This window comes from Oncorhynchus mykiss, chromosome 17 (assembly GCF_057628025.1).
Source record: "Oncorhynchus mykiss isolate SJ-2025 chromosome 17, ASM5762802v1, whole genome shotgun sequence".
Lineage (NCBI taxonomy): Eukaryota > Metazoa > Chordata > Actinopteri > Salmoniformes > Salmonidae > Oncorhynchus > Oncorhynchus mykiss.
The window spans coordinates 61544797-61563408 of NC_143038.1; the positions used below are offsets into that span (position 1 = coordinate 61544797).

An 18612-nucleotide genomic window follows, 5' to 3' on the forward strand; every position below is an offset into this window, starting at 1 on the left:
TCTGTATGTGTGTGTGTCTGTATGTGTGTGTGTCTGTATGTGTGTGTGTGTGTCTGTCTGTATGTGTGTGTGTCTGTGTGTATGTGTGTCTGTATGTGTGTGTGTGTGTCTGTCTGTATGTGGGTGTGTCTGTGTGTATGTGCATATCTTGGTATATATGATACACACTCCATCGGCTATTAATATGCCCTGGAGAAGACATTGAGAGGGCTGCTGGGACTTTTCCTGCCCTACTTCTGAGCTTGATGAGTTTGGAGGCACAGGATGTACCAGCCTTCATCAAATCACACACACACACCTAAATATACATATATTACCTACTCATCTGCAACAGCATGAGTAATATAGATGATATGATTATGACACCAGTTATATCATCAATAGCACCATCTCTCCATGCCACGTAATACATTCTGTTTTACACTACTGTCTTCTTCTTTGTGTGTGTGTGTAGCACCTGTTGTGTGCCCACTCCTCCTTTCTCTAACACCCATTAAGACGAGGCAGTTACACACACACACTGCCGTCTCCATAAGCCACCTTAGAGCAGTCCCAGGGCCTGCCAAGTGCACCCTAAATATAACCTGAGTAAAACTCCCCACAGATCTGTCACACATACAGGAGAACTGCATCAGCTCTCTCTCTCTCTCTCTCTCACACACACACACAGATATAGGAGATAGTCTCTTATGTGAAGACAACATCACTCGTTGGTATTCATCCCATGGCAGCCATAACAGTTCAACTAATATTTGAAATCTTAAACCATATTTCCTTATTCTTATTTTTTTTTACATTTAAACCTAACCCTAGCTTCATGTCCACACCCTGGCTCTACCCTAACCCTAGCTCCATGTGCACACCCTGGCTCTACCCTAACCCTAGCTCCATGTCCACACCCTGGCTCTACCCTAACCCTAGCTCCATGTGCACACCCTGGCTCTACCCTAATCCTAGCTCCATGTGCACACCCTGGCTCTACCCTAACCCTAGCTCCATGTCCACACCCTGGCTCTACCCTAACCCTAGCTCCATGTGCACACCCTGGCTCTACCCTAACCCTAGCTCCATGTCCACACCCTGGCTCTACCCTAACCCTAGGTCCATGTGCACACCCTGGCTCTATCCTAACCCTAGCTCCATGTCCACACCCTGGCTCTACCCTAACCCTAGCTCCATGTCCACACCCTGGCTCTACCCTAACCCTAGCTCCATGTCCACACCTTGGCTCTACCCTAACCCTAGCACCATGTGCACACCCTGGCTCTACCCTAACCCTAGCTCCATGTCCACACCCTGGCTCTACCCTAACCCTAGCTCCATGTGCACACCCTGGCTCTACTCTAACCCTAGCTCCATGTCCACACCTTGGCTCTACCCTAACCCTAGCTCCATGTCCACACCCTGGCTCTACCCAACCCTAGCTCCATGTCCACACCTTGGCTCTACCCTAACCCTAGCTCCATGTCCACACCTTGGCTCTACCCTAACCCTAGCTCCATGTCCACACTCTGGCTCTACCCAACCCTAGCTCCATGTCCACACCTTGGCTCTACCCTAACCCTAGCTCCATGTCCACACCCTGGCTCTACCCAACCCTAGCTCCATGTCCACACCCTGGCTCTACCCTAACCCTAGCTCCATGTCCACACCCTGGCTCTACCCTAACCCTAGCTCCATGTGCACACCCTGGCTCTACCCTAACCCTAGCTCCATGTCCACACCCTGGCTCTACCCTAACCCTAGGTCCATGTGCACACCCTGGCTCTATCCTAACCCTAGCTCCATGTCCACACCCTGGCTCTACCCTAACCCTAGCTCCATGTCCACACCCTGGCTCTACTCTAACCCTAGCTCCATGTCCACACCTTGGCTCTACCCTAACCCTGGCTCCATGTCCACACCCTGGCTCTACCCAACCCTAGCTCCATGTCCACACCTTGGCTCTACCCTAACCCTAGCTCCATGTCCACACCTTGGCTCTACCCTAACCCTAGCTCCATGTCCACACTCTGGCTCTACCCAACCCTAGCTCCATGTCCACACCCTGGCTCTACCCTAACCCTAGCTCCATGTCCACACCCTGGCTCTACCCTAACCCTAGCTCCATGTGCACACCCTGGCTCTACCCTAACCCTAGCTCCATGTCCACATCCTGGCTCTACCCTAATCCTAGCTCCATGTCCACACCTTGGCTCTACCCTAACCCTAGCTCCATGTCCACACTCTGGCTCTACCCTAACCCTAGCTCCATGTGCACACCCTGGCTCTACCCTAACCCTAGCTCCATGTCCACACCCTGGCTCTACCCTAACCCTAGCTCCATGTCCACACCCTGGCTCTACCCTAACCCTAGCTCCATGTCCACACCCTGGCTCTACCCAACCCTAGCTCCATGTCCACACCCTGGCTCTACCCAACCCTAACTCCATGTCCACAACCTGGCTCTACCCTAACCCTAGCTCCATGTCCACACCCTGGCTCTACCCTAACCCTAGCTCCATGTCCACACCCTGGCTCTACCCTAACTCCATGTCCACACCCTGGCTCTACCCTAACCCTAGCTCCATGTGCACACCCTGGCTCTACCCTAACCCTAGCTCCATGTCCACACCCTGGCTCTACCCTAACCCTAGCTCCATGTCCACACCCTGGCTCTAACCTAACCCTAGCTCCATGTGCACACCCTGGCTCTACCCTAACCCTAGCTCCATGTGCACACCCTGGCTCTACCCTAACCCTAGCTCCATGTGCACACCCTGGCTCTACCCTAACCCTAGCTCCATGTGCACACCCTGGCTCTACCCTAACCCTAGCTCCATGTGCACACCCTGGCTCTACCCTAACCCTAGCTCCATGTGCACACCCTGGCTCTACCCTAACCCTAGGTCCATGTGCACACCCTGGCTCTACCCTAACCCTAGCTCCATGTCCACACCCTGGCTCTACCCTAACCCTAGCTCCATGTGCACACCCTGGCTCTACCCTAACCCTAGCTCCATGTGCACACCCTGGCTCTACCCTAACCCTAGCTCCATGTGCACACCCTGGCTCTACCCTAACCCTAGCTCCATGTGCACACCCTGGCTCTACCCTAACCCTAGCTCCATGTGCACACCCTGGCTCTACCCTAACCCTAGCTCCATGTGCACACCCTGGCTCTACCCTAACCCTAGCTCCATGTGCACACCCTGGCTCTACCCTAACCCTAGGTCCATGTGCACACCCTGGCTCTACCCTAACCCTAGCTCCATGTCCACACCCTGGCTCTACCCTAACCCTAGCTCCATGTGCACACCCTGGCTCTACCCTAACCCAAGCTCCATGTGCACACCCTGTCTCTACCCTAACCCTAGCTCCATGTGCACACCCTGTCTCTACCCTAACCCTAGCTCCATGTCCACACCCTGTCTCTACCCTAACCCTAGCTCCATGTGCACACCCTGGCTCTACCCTAACCCTAGCTCCATGTGCACACCCTGGCTCTACCCTAACCCTAGCTCCATGTCCACACCCTGGCTCTACCCTAACCCTAGGTCCATGTGCACACCCTGGCTCTATCCTAACCCTAGCTCCATGTCCACACCCTGGCTCTACCCTAACCCTAGCTCCATGTCCACACCCTGGCTCTACTCTAACCCTAGCTCCATGTCCACACCTTGGCTCTACCCTAACCCTGGCTCCATGTCCACACCCTGGCTCTACCCAACCCTAGCTCCATGTCCACACCTTGGCTCTACCCTAACCCTAGCTCCATGTCCACACCTTGGCTCTACCCTAACCCTAGCTCCATGTCCACACTCTGGCTCTACCCTAACCCTAGCTCCATGTGCACACCCTGGCTCTACCCTAACCCTAGCTCCATGTCCACACCCTGGCTCTACCCAACCCTAACTCCATGTCCACAACCTGGCTCTACCCTAACCCTAGGTCCATGTGCACACCCTGGCTCTACCCTAACCCTAGCTCCATGTCCACACCCTGGCTCTACCCTAACCCTAGCTCCATGTGCACACCCTGGCTCTACCCTAACCCTAGCTCCATGTGCACACCCTGTCTCTACCCGAACCCTAGCTCCATGTGCACACCCTGTCTCTACCCTAACCCTAGCTCCATGTCCACACCCTGGCTCTACCCTAACCCTAGGTCCATGTGCACACCCTGGCTCTACCCTAACCCTAGCTCCATGTCCACACCCTGGCTCTACCCTAACCCTAGCTCCATGTGCACACCCTGGCTCTACCCTAACCCAAGCTCCATGTGCACACCCTGTCTCTACCCTAACCCTAGCTCCATGTGCACACCCTGTCTCTACCCTAACCCTAGCTCCATGTCCACACCCTGTCTCTACCCTAACCCTAGCTCCATGTGCACACCCTGGCTCTACCCTAACCCTAGCTCCATGTGCACACCCTGGCTCTACCCTAACCCTAGCTCCATGTCCACACCCTGGCTCTACCCTAACCCTAGGTCCATGTGCACACCCTGGCTCTATCCTAACCCTAGCTCCATGTCCACACCCTGGCTCTACCCTAACCCTAGCTCCATGTCCACACCCTGGCTCTACTCTAACCCTAGCTCCATGTCCACACCTTGGCTCTACCCTAACCCTGGCTCCATGTCCACACCCTGGCTCTACCCAACCCTAGCTCCATGTCCACACCTTGGCTCTACCCTAACCCTAGCTCCATGTCCACACCTTGGCTCTACCCTAACCCTAGCTCCATGTCCACACTCTGGCTCTACCCTAACCCTAGCTCCATGTGCACACCCTGGCTCTACCCTAACCCTAGCTCCATGTCCACACCCTGGCTCTACCCAACCCTAACTCCATGTCCACAACCTGGCTCTACCCTAACCCTAGGTCCATGTGCACACCCTGGCTCTACCCTAACCCTAGCTCCATGTCCACACCCTGGCTCTACCCTAACCCTAGCTCCATGTGCACACCCTGGCTCTACCCTAACCCTAGCTCCATGTGCACACCCTGTCTCTACCCGAACCCTAGCTCCATGTGCACACCCTGTCTCTACCCTAACCCTAGCTCCATGTCCACACCCTGTCTCTACCCTAACCCTAGCTCCATGTGCACACCCTGGCTCTACCCTAACCCTAGCTCCATGTGCACACCCTGGCTCTACCCTAACCCTAGCTCCATGTGCACACCCTGTCTCTACCCTAACCCTAGCTCCATGTGCACACCCTGTCTCTACCCTAACCCTAGCTCCATGTCCACACCCTGTCTCTACCCTAACCCTAGCTCCATGTGCACACCCTGTCTCTACCCTAACCCTAGCTCCATGTGCACACCCTGTCTCTACCCTAACCCTAGCTCCATGTCCACACCCTGTCTCTACCCTAACCCTAGCTCCATGTCCACACCCTGTCTCTACCCTAACCCTAGCTCCATGTGCACACCCTGTCTCTACCCTAACCCTAGCTCCATGTCCACACCCTGTCTCTACCCTAACCCTAGCTCCATGTCCACACCCTGGCTCTACCCTAACCCTAGCCATAACCCTAACCATGCCATAAAGTCCTCATGAAGGGGTGAATAGAAAGCTCGGAGGCAGCATCATGACATTGAGTTGTAAAGTTTCTAATGTCTCTCCATGACTGACATCCCTGCACAAACGTTGAACATTTCTGCCTGCCTGGCCCAATGTTGAACTCTGTGCTCAGACAAGACTAGCATGGTCAGAAGGGGTCATGTTAGACATTTGTAGATATGCTAGGCTGGTGGTTTATTAAACATGTGTAGCAGTGGTATGTGTGTACAGGAAGCTAAGAGCCATTAACACCCTCTGCTTCCTCTGCTGGAGTCAAAAGGAGCTCTGAGAGTAACACACAGTCAGACTGCTATGGCTGCTGCTGAAGACAAGGCCAGCACTGTGTAGGGATGGGGGATGGCATAGGGTTTAGGATACAGGGAGGGCACATGTGGGCTAAGGGAGGGGACAGGTTATACTTTAGGGAGGGCATAGGGTTTAGGATACAGGGAGGGCACAGGGTATATGTGGGCTAAGGGAGGGGACAGGTTATACTTTAGGGAGGGCATCTCCATAAACTACCAGTATACTAGCTACCAATGAAGAGAGCTTCGTTAGGCCTAAGGCAACAGTGACATCACAACCAGACAAAATAAACAGGCTCAGTGCAAGAGGAGGAGGGTTGATCTCCTATTTTCTCTGCTATGGTAGCCTAGTGGTTTTTATTTCACCTTTATTTAACCAGGTAGGCTAGTTGAGAACAAGTTCTCATTTACAACTGCGACCTGGCCAAGATAAAGCATAGCAGTGTGAACAGACAACACAGAGTTACACATGGAGTAAACAATAAACAAGTCAATAACACAGTAGAAAAAAAGAAAAAAAAGAGTCTATATACATTGTGTGCAAAAGGCATGAGGAGGTAGGTGAATAATTACAATTTAGCAGATTAACACTGGAGTGATAAATGATCAGGTGGTCATGTACAGGTAGAGATACTGGTGTGCAAAAGAGCAGAAAAGTAAATAAATAAAAACAGTATGGGGATGAGGTAGGTAAATTGGGTGGGCTATTTACCGATGGACTATGTACAGCTGCAGCTGCTCAGATAGCAGATGTTTAAAGTTGGTGAGGGAGATAAAAGTCAGAGGCAGGTAGCCTAGTGGTTAGAGGCAGGTAGCCTAGTGGTTAGAGGCAGGTAGCCTAGCGGTTAGAGGCAGGTAGCCTAGTGGTTAGAGGCAGGTAGCCTAGTGGTTAGAGGCAGGTAGCCTAGTGGTTAGAGGCAGGTAGCCTAGTGGTTAGAGGCAGGTAGCCTAGTGGTTAGAGGCAGGTAGCCTAGTGGTTAGAGGCAGGTAGCCTAGCGGTTAGAGGCAGGTAGCCTAGTGGTTAGAGGCAGGTAGCCTAGTGGTTAGAGGCAGGTAGCCTAGTGGTTAGAGGCAGGTAGCCTAGTGGTTAGAGGCAGGTAGCCTAGTGGTTAGAGCATTGGGCCAGTAACCAAAATGTTGCTGGATTGAATCCCAGAGCTGAAAAGGTAAAAATCTGTCGTTCTGCCCCTGAACAAGGCAGTTAACCCACTGTTCCCCGGGCGCCAAAGACATGGATGTCGATTAAGGCAGCCCCACGCACCTCTCTGATTCAGAGGTTGTGTTAAATGCAGAAGACACATTTCGGTTGGATGGATTCAGTTGGACAACTGACTAGGTCTCCCCCTTTATCCTTTCAGTTTCTGCTAAAATTTCCCCAGTCTGTCTGCCTGCCTAGTGTGTCATCAGTGGCAGTGTCACTCCCCATGTTTTCCTGTGGAAGCAGTGACCAAAGACTGACTCAACGCCTGGAGAGAGAGACAGAGACTTTTGTTTATTATCTTTTTCACTTGCTTTGGCTATGTAAACATCTGTTTCCCATGCCAATAAAGCCTGTTGAATTGGAGAGCGAGAGAACAGGAGAGAGAGAGAGAGAGAACAGGAGAGAACAGGAGAGAGAGAACAGGAGAGAGAGAGAGAGAACAGGAGAGAGAGAGAGAGAACAGGAGAGAGAGAGAGAGAGAGAGAACAGGAGAGAGAGAGAGAGAGAGAGAACAGGAGAGAGAGAGAGAGAGAGAGAGAGAACAGGAGAGAGAGAACAGGAGAGAGAGAGAGAGAGAGAGAACAGGAGAGAGAGAGAGAGAGAGAGAGAACAGGAGAGAGAGAACAGGAGAGAGAGAGAGAGAACAGGAGAGAGAGAGAGAGAACAGGAGAGAGAGAGAGAGAGAGAGAACAGGAGAGAGAGAGAGAGAGAGAACAGGAGAGAGAGAGAGAGAGAGAGAGAGAACAGGAGAGAGAGAACAGGAGAGAGAGAGAGAGAGAGAACAGGAGAGAGAGAGAGAGAGAGAGAGAGAACAGGAGAGAGAGAACAGGAGAGAGAGAGAGAGAGAGAGAACAGGAGAGAGAGAGAGAACAGGAGAGAGAGAGAGAACAGGAGAGAAAGAGAGAACAGGAGAGAAAGAGAACAGGAGAGAAAGAGAACAGGAGAGAAAGAGAACAGGAGAGAAAGAACAGGAGAGAGAGAGAACAGGAGAGAAAGAACAGGAGAGAGAGAGAACAGGAGAGAACGAACAGGAGAGAGAGAGAGAACAGGAGAGAAAGAGAGAGAAAACAGGAGAGAAAGAACAGGAGAGAGAGAACAGGAGAGAAAGAGAGAGAAAACAGGAGAGAGCGAGAGAACAGGAGAGAGCGAGAGAACAGGAGAGAAAGAACAGGAGAGAGAGAGAGAACAGGAGAGAAAGAGAGAGAAAACAGGAGAGAGCGAGAGAATAGGATAGCGAGAGAACAGGATAGCGAGAGAACAGGAGAGCGAGCGAGAACAGCAGAGTGGGAGAGAGAACAGGAGAGAGAACAGGAGAGAGAGAGAGAGAGAGAGAGAACAGGAGAGAGAGAGAGAACAGGAGAGAGAGAAGACAGGAGTGAGAGAGGACAGGAGTGAGAGAGAGTGTGTGTAGGTGTGTATCTATGTGTGAGTTTCTACAACAGCAACTTTAGAGACCTTTAATTAAAAGATAACACTATCATTTTGTGAGGTTGCAGTTTTAGACCAAGGAGGGGTAAAGTAAGAAACTGTACAGTATTGGGCTTCCCTCAGGCACAAAATGGCTGTAATGCAACACTCACGATCAGGTTCATTAGGAAGTGGTGGTGGATGGAGTGAGTGGAAGCTCTATGTGGAACACACACACACGATAAATACATATAGAGGTATTAGTGCTTCTAGTCCAAACTGCTCTATGAGATTATAACCTGCATTTTATTAAGATTACATGTACTATATGGATCTAGAATGGATCCTATATATGTACACTACCGTTCAAAAGTTTGTGGTCACTTAGAAATCCACATTTTCTAATGATCAATTAGCCTTTTAAAATGATAAACTTGGATTAGCTAACAGGAGGGCATAGGTTTTTTGTTGTTTTTTTACGTGTTATTTCTTACATTGGTACCCCAGGTCATCTTAGGTTTCATTACATAAGGTCGAGAAGAACTACTGAACATAAGAGCAGCGTCAACTCACCATCAGTACGACCAAGAATATGACTTTCGCGAAGCGGATCCTGCGGATCCAGCCGGTGACCCAAAAAAACGACTTCGTAAAAGGGGGAAACGGAGCGGTCTTCTGGTCAGACTCCGGAGACGGGCGCATCGTGCACCACTCCCTAGCATTCTTCTCGCCAATGTCCAGTCTCTTGACAACAAGGTTGATGAAATCCGAGCAAGGGTAGCATTCCAGAGGGACATCAGAGACTGTAACGTTCTTTGCTTCACGGAAACATGGCTCACTGGAGAGATACTATCGGAGTCGGTGCAGCCAGCTGGTTTCTCCACGCATCGCGCAGACAGAAACAAACATCTTTCTGGTAAGAAGAGGGGCGGGGGCGTATGCTTCATGGTTAACGTGACGTGGTGTGACCATAACAACATACAGGAACTCAAGTCCTTCTGTTCACCTGATTTAGAATTCCTCACAATCAAATGTTGACCGCATTATCTACCAAGGGAATTCTCTTCGATTATAATTATAGCCGTATATATTCCCCCCCAAGCAGACACATCGATGGCTCTGAACAAACTTTATTTGACTCTTTGCAAACTGGAATCCATTTATCCGGAGGCTGCATTCATTGTAGCTGGGGATTTTAACAAGGCTAATCTGAAAACAAGACTCCCTAAATTTTATCAGCATATCGATTGCGCAACCAGGGCTGGAAAACCTTGGATCATTGCTATTCTAAATTCCGCGACGCATATAAGGCCCTGCCCCGCTCTCCTTTCGGAAAAGCTGACCACGACTCCATTTTGTTGATCTCTGCCTACAGACAGAAACTAAAACAAGAAGCTCCCGCGCTGAGGTCTGTTCAACGCTGGTCCGACCAATCTGATTCAACACTCTAAGACTGCTTCCATCACGTGGACTGGGATATGTTTTGTCAGACAACAACATTGACGAATACGCTGATGATGTGGATGTAAACCAATGTTTTATTCAAGGGGTTTTCTTTATTTTTATTATTTTCTACATGGTAGAATAATAGTGAAGACATCAAAACTATGAAATTGTAGCATCATAACCAAGAAGACTCAAGGCTGTAATCGCTGCACTGAGTTCCCTCTCTCCCTGCAGCACTGAGCTCCCTCTCTCCCTGCAGCACTGAGCTCCCTCTCTCCCTGCAGCACTGAGCTCCCTCTCTCCCTGCAGCACTGAGCTCCCTCTCTCTCTGCAGCACTGAGCTCCCTCTCTCCCTGCAGCACTGTGCTCCCTCTCTCCCTGCAGCACTGAGCTCCCTCTCTCCCTGCAGCACTGAGCTCCCTCTCTCCCTGCAGCACTGAGTTCCCTCTCTCCCTGCAGCACTGAGCTCCCTCTCTCCCTGCAGCACTGTGCTCCCTCTCTCCCTGCAGCACTGAGCTCCCTCTCTCCCTGCAGCACTGAGCTCCCTCTCTCCCTGCAGCACTGAGCTCCCTCGCTCCCTGCAGCACTGAGCTCCATCTCTCCCTGCAGCACTGAGCTCCCTCTCTCCCTGCAGCACTGAGCTCCCTCTCTCCCTGCAGCACTGAGTTCCCTCTCTCCCTGCAGCACTGAGCTCCCTCTCTCCCTGCAGCACTGTGCTCCCTCTCTCCCTGCAGCACTGAGCTCCCTCTCTCCCTGCAGCACTGAGCTCCCTCTCTCCCTGCAGCACTGAGCTCCCTCGCTCCCTGCAGCACTGAGCTCCATCTCTCCCTGCAGCACTGAGCTCCCTCTCTCCCTGCAGCACTGAGCTCCCTCTCTCCCTGCAGCACTGAGCTCCCTCTCTCCCTGCAGCACTGAGCTCCCTCTCTCCCTGCAGCACTGAGCTCCCTCTCTCCCTGCAGCACTGAGCTCCCTCTCTCCCTGCAGCACTGAGCTCCCTCTCTCCCTGCAGCACTGAGCTCCCTCTCTCCCTGCAGCACTGAGCTCCCTCTCTCCCTGCAGCACTGAGCTCCCTCTCTCCCTGCAGCACTGAGCTCCCTCTCTCCCTGCAGCATACTTTTTGAGGATCTGGGGAACCATGCCAAATATTTTTCTATTGAGGGGGAAAAGGTGCTGTCATGTCCTCTTCACGAATTACTTGGTGTGTTTGGACCATGACAGTTTCTTGCTGATGTGGATACCAAGGAACAAACTCTCCCCCACAGCCCCGTTGATGTTAACGGGGGCCTGTTTGGCCCGCCTTTTCCTGTAGTCCACGTTCAGCTCCTTTGTCTTGCTCACATTGAGGGAGAGGTTGTCCTGGCACCACACTGCCAGGTCTTTGACCTTCTCCCCATAGGTCAAATCCAAATCTCATAGGTCCAAATCTCATCATTGTGATCAGGCCTACCACTGTTGTGTCGTCAGCAAACTTAATGGTGGATTTGGAGTCGTGATTGGACACACAGTCGTGGGTGAACAGGGAGTACAGGAGGGGACTAAGCACACACCCCTGAGGGGCCCCAGTGTTGAGGATCAGCGTAGTAGACGTGTTTTTGCCTACCCTTACCACCTGGGGGGCGGCCCGTCAGGAAGTCCAGGATCCAGTTGCAGAGGGAGGTGTTTAGTCCCAGGGTCCTTAGCTTAGTGATGAGCTTTGAGGGCACTATGGTGTTGAACACTGAGCTGTAGTCAAAGCATTCTCACATAGGTGTTCCTTTTGTCCAGGTGGGAAAGGGCAGTGTGGAGTGCGATTGAGATTGCGTCATCTATGGATCTGTTGGGGCGGTATGCGAATTGGAGTGGGTCTAGGGTTTCCAGTATAATGATGTTGATGTAAACCATGGCCAGCCTTTCAAAGCACTTCATGGCTACCGAGTGCTACGGGGCGGTAATCATTTAGGCAGGACATGTAGGTATTACAGACTCGGTCAGGGAGAGGTTGAAAATGTCAGTGAAGACGCTTGCCAGTTGGTCCCTGCATTCTTTGAGTACACGTCCTGGTAATCAGTCTGCCCTGCGGCTTTGGGAATGTTGACCTGTTTAAAGATCTTGCTCTCATCGGCTACACAGTCATCAAGAATAAGCTGGTGCTCTCATGCATGTTTCAGTGTTGCTTGCCTCGAAGCGAAGGCGCGGCTGGGTTTCCCTTTGTAGTCCGTAATAGTTTTCAAGCCCTGCCACATCTGACAAGCGTCAGAGCCGGTGTAGTAGGATTCAATCTTAATCCTGTATTGACGCTTTGCTTGTTTGATAGTTCATCTGAGGGCATAGCGGGATTTCTTATAGGCGTCCAGATTAGTGTCCCGCTCCTTGAAAGCGGCAGCTCTAGCCTTTAGCTCAATGCGGATGTTGCCTGTAATCCATGGCTTCTGGCTGAGATATGTATGTACGGTCACTGTGGGGACTACGTTGTCGCTGCACTTATTGATGAAGCCGGTGCCTGAGGTGGTATACTGCCATTTGATGAATCCGGGAACACATTTCAATATGTGCTAGCAAAACTCTTGTATTTTCTTCTTCGTTTTTGCTTGTAAGCAGGAATCAGGAGGATATAATTATGGTCAGATTTGCCAAATGGAGGGCGGGGGAGAGCTTTGTATGCATCTCTGTGTGTGGAGTAAAGGTGGTCTAGAGTTTTTTTCCCTCTGGTTGCACATGTGACATGGTGGTAAAAATTAGGTAAAACGGATTTAAGTTTGCCTGCATTAAAGTCCCCGGCCACTAGGAGTGTCGCTTCTGGATGAGCATTTTCTTGTTTGCTGATGGCCTTATACAGCTGGTTGAGTGCGATCTTAGTGCCAGCATCGGTTTGTGGTGGTAAATAGACGGCTATGAATAATATAGATGAGAACTCTCCTGGTAAATAGTGTGGTCTACAGTTTATCATAAGGTACTCTACCTCAGGCGAGCAATACCTCGAGACTTCTTTAATATTTGACATCACGCACCAGGTGTTATTGACAAATAGACACACACACCCCGCCCCTGTAGCTTCTCTGTCCTGCCGGTGCATGGAAAATCCCACCAGCTCTATATTATCCGTGTTGTCGTTCAGCCACGACTTGGTGAAACATAAGATATAAAAAAAAATTATGTCCCGTTGGTAGTATAATCTTGATCGTAGGTCATCTATTTTATTTTCCAATGATTACACGTTGGCCAATAGAAGAGATGGCAGTGGGAGTTTACTCAATCGCCTACGAATTCTCGTAAGGCAGCCTGACCTCCGGCCACTTTTTTCCCGTCTTTTCTTCACGCAAATGACGGGGATCTGGGCCTGTTCCTGAGAAAGCAGTATATCCTTCACATCGGACTCGTTAAAGAAAAAATATTCTTCCAGTTTGAGGTGAGTAATCGCTGTTCTGATGTCCAGAAGTAATTTTCGGTCATAATGTTGCTGCTACCGTCTCTTAAGTTGAAAAAATAAGTTACAAACAACTCGAAAAACCTAACAAAATAGGACAGTTGGTTGGGAGCACGTAAAACATCAGCCATCCCCTCTGGCTCCATTATAAGGTACAGGGTGGAGTAGCGGGTGGTAGCCAGATAGTAAGAGTGAGTAAGAGCAGGGTACTAAGCGGAGGCTGGCTAGTGGTGACCATAACAGTCTGATGCCTGTTATCTCCCTCTACCCTCTCCCTGTGCCCTCTCCCTCTACCCTCTCCCTGTGCCCTCTCCCTCTACCCTCTCCCTGTGCCCTCTCCCTGTGCCCTCTCCCTCTACCCTCTCCCTGTGCCCTCTCCCTGTGCCCTCTCCCTCTACCCTCTCCCTGTGCCCTCTCTCTCTACCCTCTCCCTGTGCCCTCTCCCCTCTCCCTGTGCCCTCTCCCTGTGCCCTCTCCCTGTGCCCTCTCCCTGTGCCCTCTCTCTCTACCCTCTCCCTCTGCCCTCTCACCTCTCCCTGTGCCCTCTCCCTGTGCCCTCTCCCCTCTCCCTCTACCCTCTCCCTGTGCCCTCTCCCTCTACCCTCTCCCTGTGCCCTCTACCTCTACCCTCTCCCTGTGCCCTCTCCCTCTGCCCTCTCCTTCTACCTGTGCCCTCTCCCTCTGCCCTCTATCCTCTCCCTGTGCCCTCTCCCTCTGCCCTCTCCCTGTGCCCTCTCCCTCTCCCTGTGCCCTCTCCCTCTCCCTGTGCCCTCTCCCTCTGCCCTCTCCCTCTACCCTCTCCCTGTGCCCTCTCCCCTCTCCCTGTGCCCTCTCCCTGTGCCCTCTCCCTCTACCCTCTCCCTGTGCCCTCTCTCTCTACCCTCTCCCTCTGCCCTCTCCCCTCTCCCTGTGCCCTCTCCCTGTGCCCTCTCCCCTCTCCCTCTACCCTCTCCCTGTGCCCTCTCCCTCTACCCTCTCCCTGTGCCCTCTCCCTCTCCCTGTGCCCTCTCCCTCTACCCTCTCCTTCTACCTGTGCCCTCTCCCTCTGCCCTCTACCCTCTCCCTGTGCCCTCTCCCTCTGCCCTCTCCCTGTGCCCTCTCCCTCTACCCTCTCCCTGTGCCCTCTCCCTCTGCCCTCTCCCTCTGCCCTCTTCCTCTACCCTCTCCCTGTGCCCTCTCTCTCTACCCTCTCCCTCTACCCTCTCCCTGTGCCCTCTCCCTCTGCCCTCTCCCCTCTCCCTGTGCCCTCTCCCTCTGCCCTCTCCCTCTGCCCTCTCCCTCTGCCCTCTCTCTCCCCTTTGTTTCCTTTCTCCTCATCGCCAACTCTTCTTCTCCTTTATACCGCTCTTTCCACTCTCTCTTCCACTCTCTCTTACACTCTCTCTTTCCACTCTCTCTTACACTACCATTCTCTTCCATTTTCTCTTCCCCTCCCCACTTTAGTTCTCTCTGAGCACCCTGACAGAGTCTACATAGGACAGAAAGGGTGGAGGAGTCCATGAAAGCCTGATTCACTGTTGTTGCATTGTTAACACTGGAAGTAGAGCAGAAAGATGCTATGTGTACTGTAGAAAGTAGTGTGATGTTGTGTGTGAGAGCACAGTGGTGACAGAGAACTGTGGTGACAGAGAACTGTGGTGATAGAGAACCAGTAGGGTTGAATGTGGGCTAGATGACACCTGAGCCATGTTTAAACACATACAGACACAAACATGCCACTACCTTACCCTCCAGAGCAGTCACACATGGGAAGATAACCAAAATACCCCCATACAGATATAGCATCAATAAGACAATAGCAGATGACCTACAGTACTACTGACACATGCACTAGCTTAATATTCCATGAACACAGGCATAACTCTAGACTTCCTAAACTAACTTTGTCCTTCTCTCTCTCTCTTTCTCTCCCTCATTCCTGTCTCTCTGCATAGGCAATTGCCTGAGGCTGTGCTTGCAAATCATGCTGTGACACTGAGAGGGAGGGGAGGCTGGAGGAGGATAGGGGGACAGAGAGACGAGTCTGTGAGGACAAGATAATGAGGTTTCCATAGGAGGTTGCTGGCTGCAGCTCTGAATGCTTGGCAAAGTCACGCTCTCTCACTCTCTGAAGAGTATATTGCTAGTCTAGTCCTGGCCTGATAGTGTGCTTCACATTTAAGCCAGACGCAACAACAGCCAGCAGTATCCACCTTGGTATGAGGTCAATATCCAAGCCTCATCTTCAAACTATGATGTCACAGCACATCCCTGAAAGCAATTCTGCACTATCATCCCATATCACACCAAGTGAAAGAAAAGCAATCAAGCACAAACCATCTCTATTATATTGTAGTAAAGCAACAGTTACACCTTCCTCCTGAAGAACTGGAAATGAATGCGTTCTCTACTGTCATGGTTTAGCCTACTACTTACTTTTACACTTGAGCGCCTGCTGGGCGTTGATTGGCTGGTTACAAACGTCGCACCAGTCCTGAGTAACTGTTCTGGTCCAGAACAGGTGGCCCTCCCCTGTCTCCGCATGCACGCGCGGGTCCTCCTGCTCCTGGGAGGAAAATATTGACCAGGCCTCCTTCCGGTGTGGTTCTGTGCGCGCGAGTTTAACGACCCCTGTCCTGCCCTGTGTCAACCGCTCCATCGGTGGCCCCCCGGTATCCCCTTTGGTACCCGGCTCGGTGGTCTCACCAGGGAGGCTGTGGGATGCGCGCATCCTGACTGGCCAGTCCCGATGTGAGTTTGCGCCAGTGTGTCCGTTTGTGGGCGCGCTTGATCTGTCACACTTGGCATCTGCTATCTGTTCGTTGGCCGATGTGCTTGACCGAACATTTGTGACGGTCTTCAGTGAACTACCTCCGTCATCGGCATAGTCATTGCCGCTTGCCCTCCGTCCGCGTTGACCAGTGTCCTCCCTCGCCGCCGTCGTGTCTCTCTCCGTGTGCCCACAATCAGGCCTGCTGCTGTCGCGTTCTCTGTCGAAGCTACGTGGCACCAGCCCCGGCTGAGCCCCACTTCTCACCCCGGGATTCCCCCCTCCTACCTCGGCTGCTGCTCTTTGGTGTGCCGGGGTCAGCGGGGTTGCTGTGACTGCTGATAAAACCGACACCGAACCGCACTCCCGCTTCACCGATATCTTCCTGGTCACCATATTCTCCAGGGAGTATTTCCTCGGTAACGTTATTTTCTTCTTCCCGGTGGCCGTTATTTCCTTAAAGAAAAACTCCTGGTCTGGGCTAGGACGATGCTGTCTTGGTCCTACCACACTCACTGAAGCCATTGCCCTGCTCCTAATTCAATTCCCCAATAACGTGTGTGTATCGGTGCGTGTGCGGTGAATGTAAACTAAATTGAAGCGCGAGCCAGGCATGAAGTGTGACACATCTGCAACGACGATTCTGAAAGCGTTTAAATGCCACAGGGGGACGAGCACTCTTAAAGCGGCAGTGTGCTTAATCCAGGGATTTTTTCAGTGATTTTACATGACAGTGTAGACTAACCAGGGATTAAACTACTACTAGGTTACTTCTACAAATACTACAGTACTATTATTATTTGTACTACTATTACAGTAGCCTACTACTACACTATTTATAGCCATGAAGAGCTCTGAAAGGCTGGTCATGGCTCACATCAACATCATCATGCTGGAAACCCTAGACCCACTCTGCCCCAACAGATCCACAGATGACACAATCTCAACCGCATTCCACACTGCCCTTTCCCACCTGGACAAAAGGAACACCTATGTGAGAATGCTTTGACTACAGCTCAGTGTTCAACACCATAGTGCCCTCAAAGCACATAAATAAACTAAGGACCCTGGGATTAAACACCTCCCTCTGCAACTGGATCTTGGACTTCCTGACGGGCCGCCCCCTGGCCACGCTGATCCTCAACACTGGGGCCCCTAAAGGGTGCGGGCTTAGTCCCCCCCCCCGTACTCTCTTTTCACCCACGACTGCATGGCCAACTACGACTCCAACAACATCATTAAGTTTGCTGATGATACAACAGTGGTAGGCCTGATCACTGACAACGATGAAAGCCTATAGGGAGGTCAGAGACCTGGTAGTGTGGTGCCAGGACAACAACCTCTTCCTCGATGTGAGCAAGACAAAGGAGATGATCGTGGACTACAGGGGCTGTCGTGGAGCGGGTCGAGAGTTTCAAGTTCCTTGGTGTCCACATCACCAATAAACTATCAAAGGTCCAAACACACCAAGACAGTTGTGAAGAGGGCACGACAACACTTTTTCCCCTTCAGGAGACTGAAAAAAATTTGGCATGGGTCACCAGATCCAGCACCAAGTCTAGGACCAAAAGGTTGCTTAACAGTTTCTACCCCAAAGCCATTAGACTGCTGAACAGTTAGTCAAATGGCCACCGGACTATTACATTGCCTCCCCCCCTTTGTTTTTTTACTCTGCTGCTACTCACTGTTTATTACCTATGCATAGTCACTTTACAAATGACCTTGACTAACACCTGTACCCCCTGAAAATTTGGTAGGTTACTCCCTGGAAATAGCCTTGTTGTTGTTATGTCATTTTCCTGTGTTGCTTTTTACTTTAGTTTATTTAGTAAATATTTTCTTAACTCTATTTCTTGAACTGTATTGTTGGTTAAGGGCTTGTAAGTAAGCAGTTAACAGTAAGGTTTACACTAAATACAATTCGATATGGGCCTACTGTAGGCTATTACTACTGCACTATATTACTACTGTACTATATTACTACTGCACTATATTACTACTGCACTATATTACTACTGTACTATATTACTACTGCACTATATCACTACTGCACTATATCACTTCTGCACTATATTACTACTGCACTATATTACTACTGCACTATATTACTACTGTACTATATTACTACTGTACTATATTACTACTGCACTATATTACTACTGTACTATATTACTACTGTACTATATTACTACTGCACTATATTACTACTGTACTATATTACTACTGCACTATATTACTACTGCACTATATTACTACTGCACTATATTACTACTGCACTATATTACTACTGTACTATATTACTACTGCACTATATTACTACTGTACTATATTACTACTGTACTATATTACTACTGCTACAGATGATGATAGAATGATCATCAGAATGATGATAGACATGTTGTTTTTCACCATTCTTTCCAATCATTATTATGGAATCATTTTTTGGTGACTGAGCCCAAAGACAAAAATCCATGAACTTCTGAACTTGTTCTGTTGCCATTAGCATACAGTACATTGAACCTATAAACATGGGGATAGACATCAGTGAACCC

At 50.7% G+C, this 18612-nt stretch overlaps 1 protein-coding gene across 4 annotated transcripts in view; it reads right to left on the minus strand.

The window, feature by feature from the left end:
* LOC110494619 (ras association domain-containing protein 5) overlaps positions 1–18575 on the minus strand; it is a 55580-nt gene extending 37005 nt beyond the window's left edge. For all 4 annotated transcript variants that reach the window (XM_036950719.2, XM_090206212.1, XM_036950718.2 and 1 more), the window contains exon 1: positions 15727–18575. In XM_036950719.2, the coding sequence (XP_036806614.1) occupies positions 15727–16585 (859 nt within the window). In that variant the 5' untranslated portion in view covers positions 16586–18575. The remainder of the gene's footprint in view (positions 1–15726) is intronic.
* Positions 18576–18612: the final 37 nt, after the last annotated feature.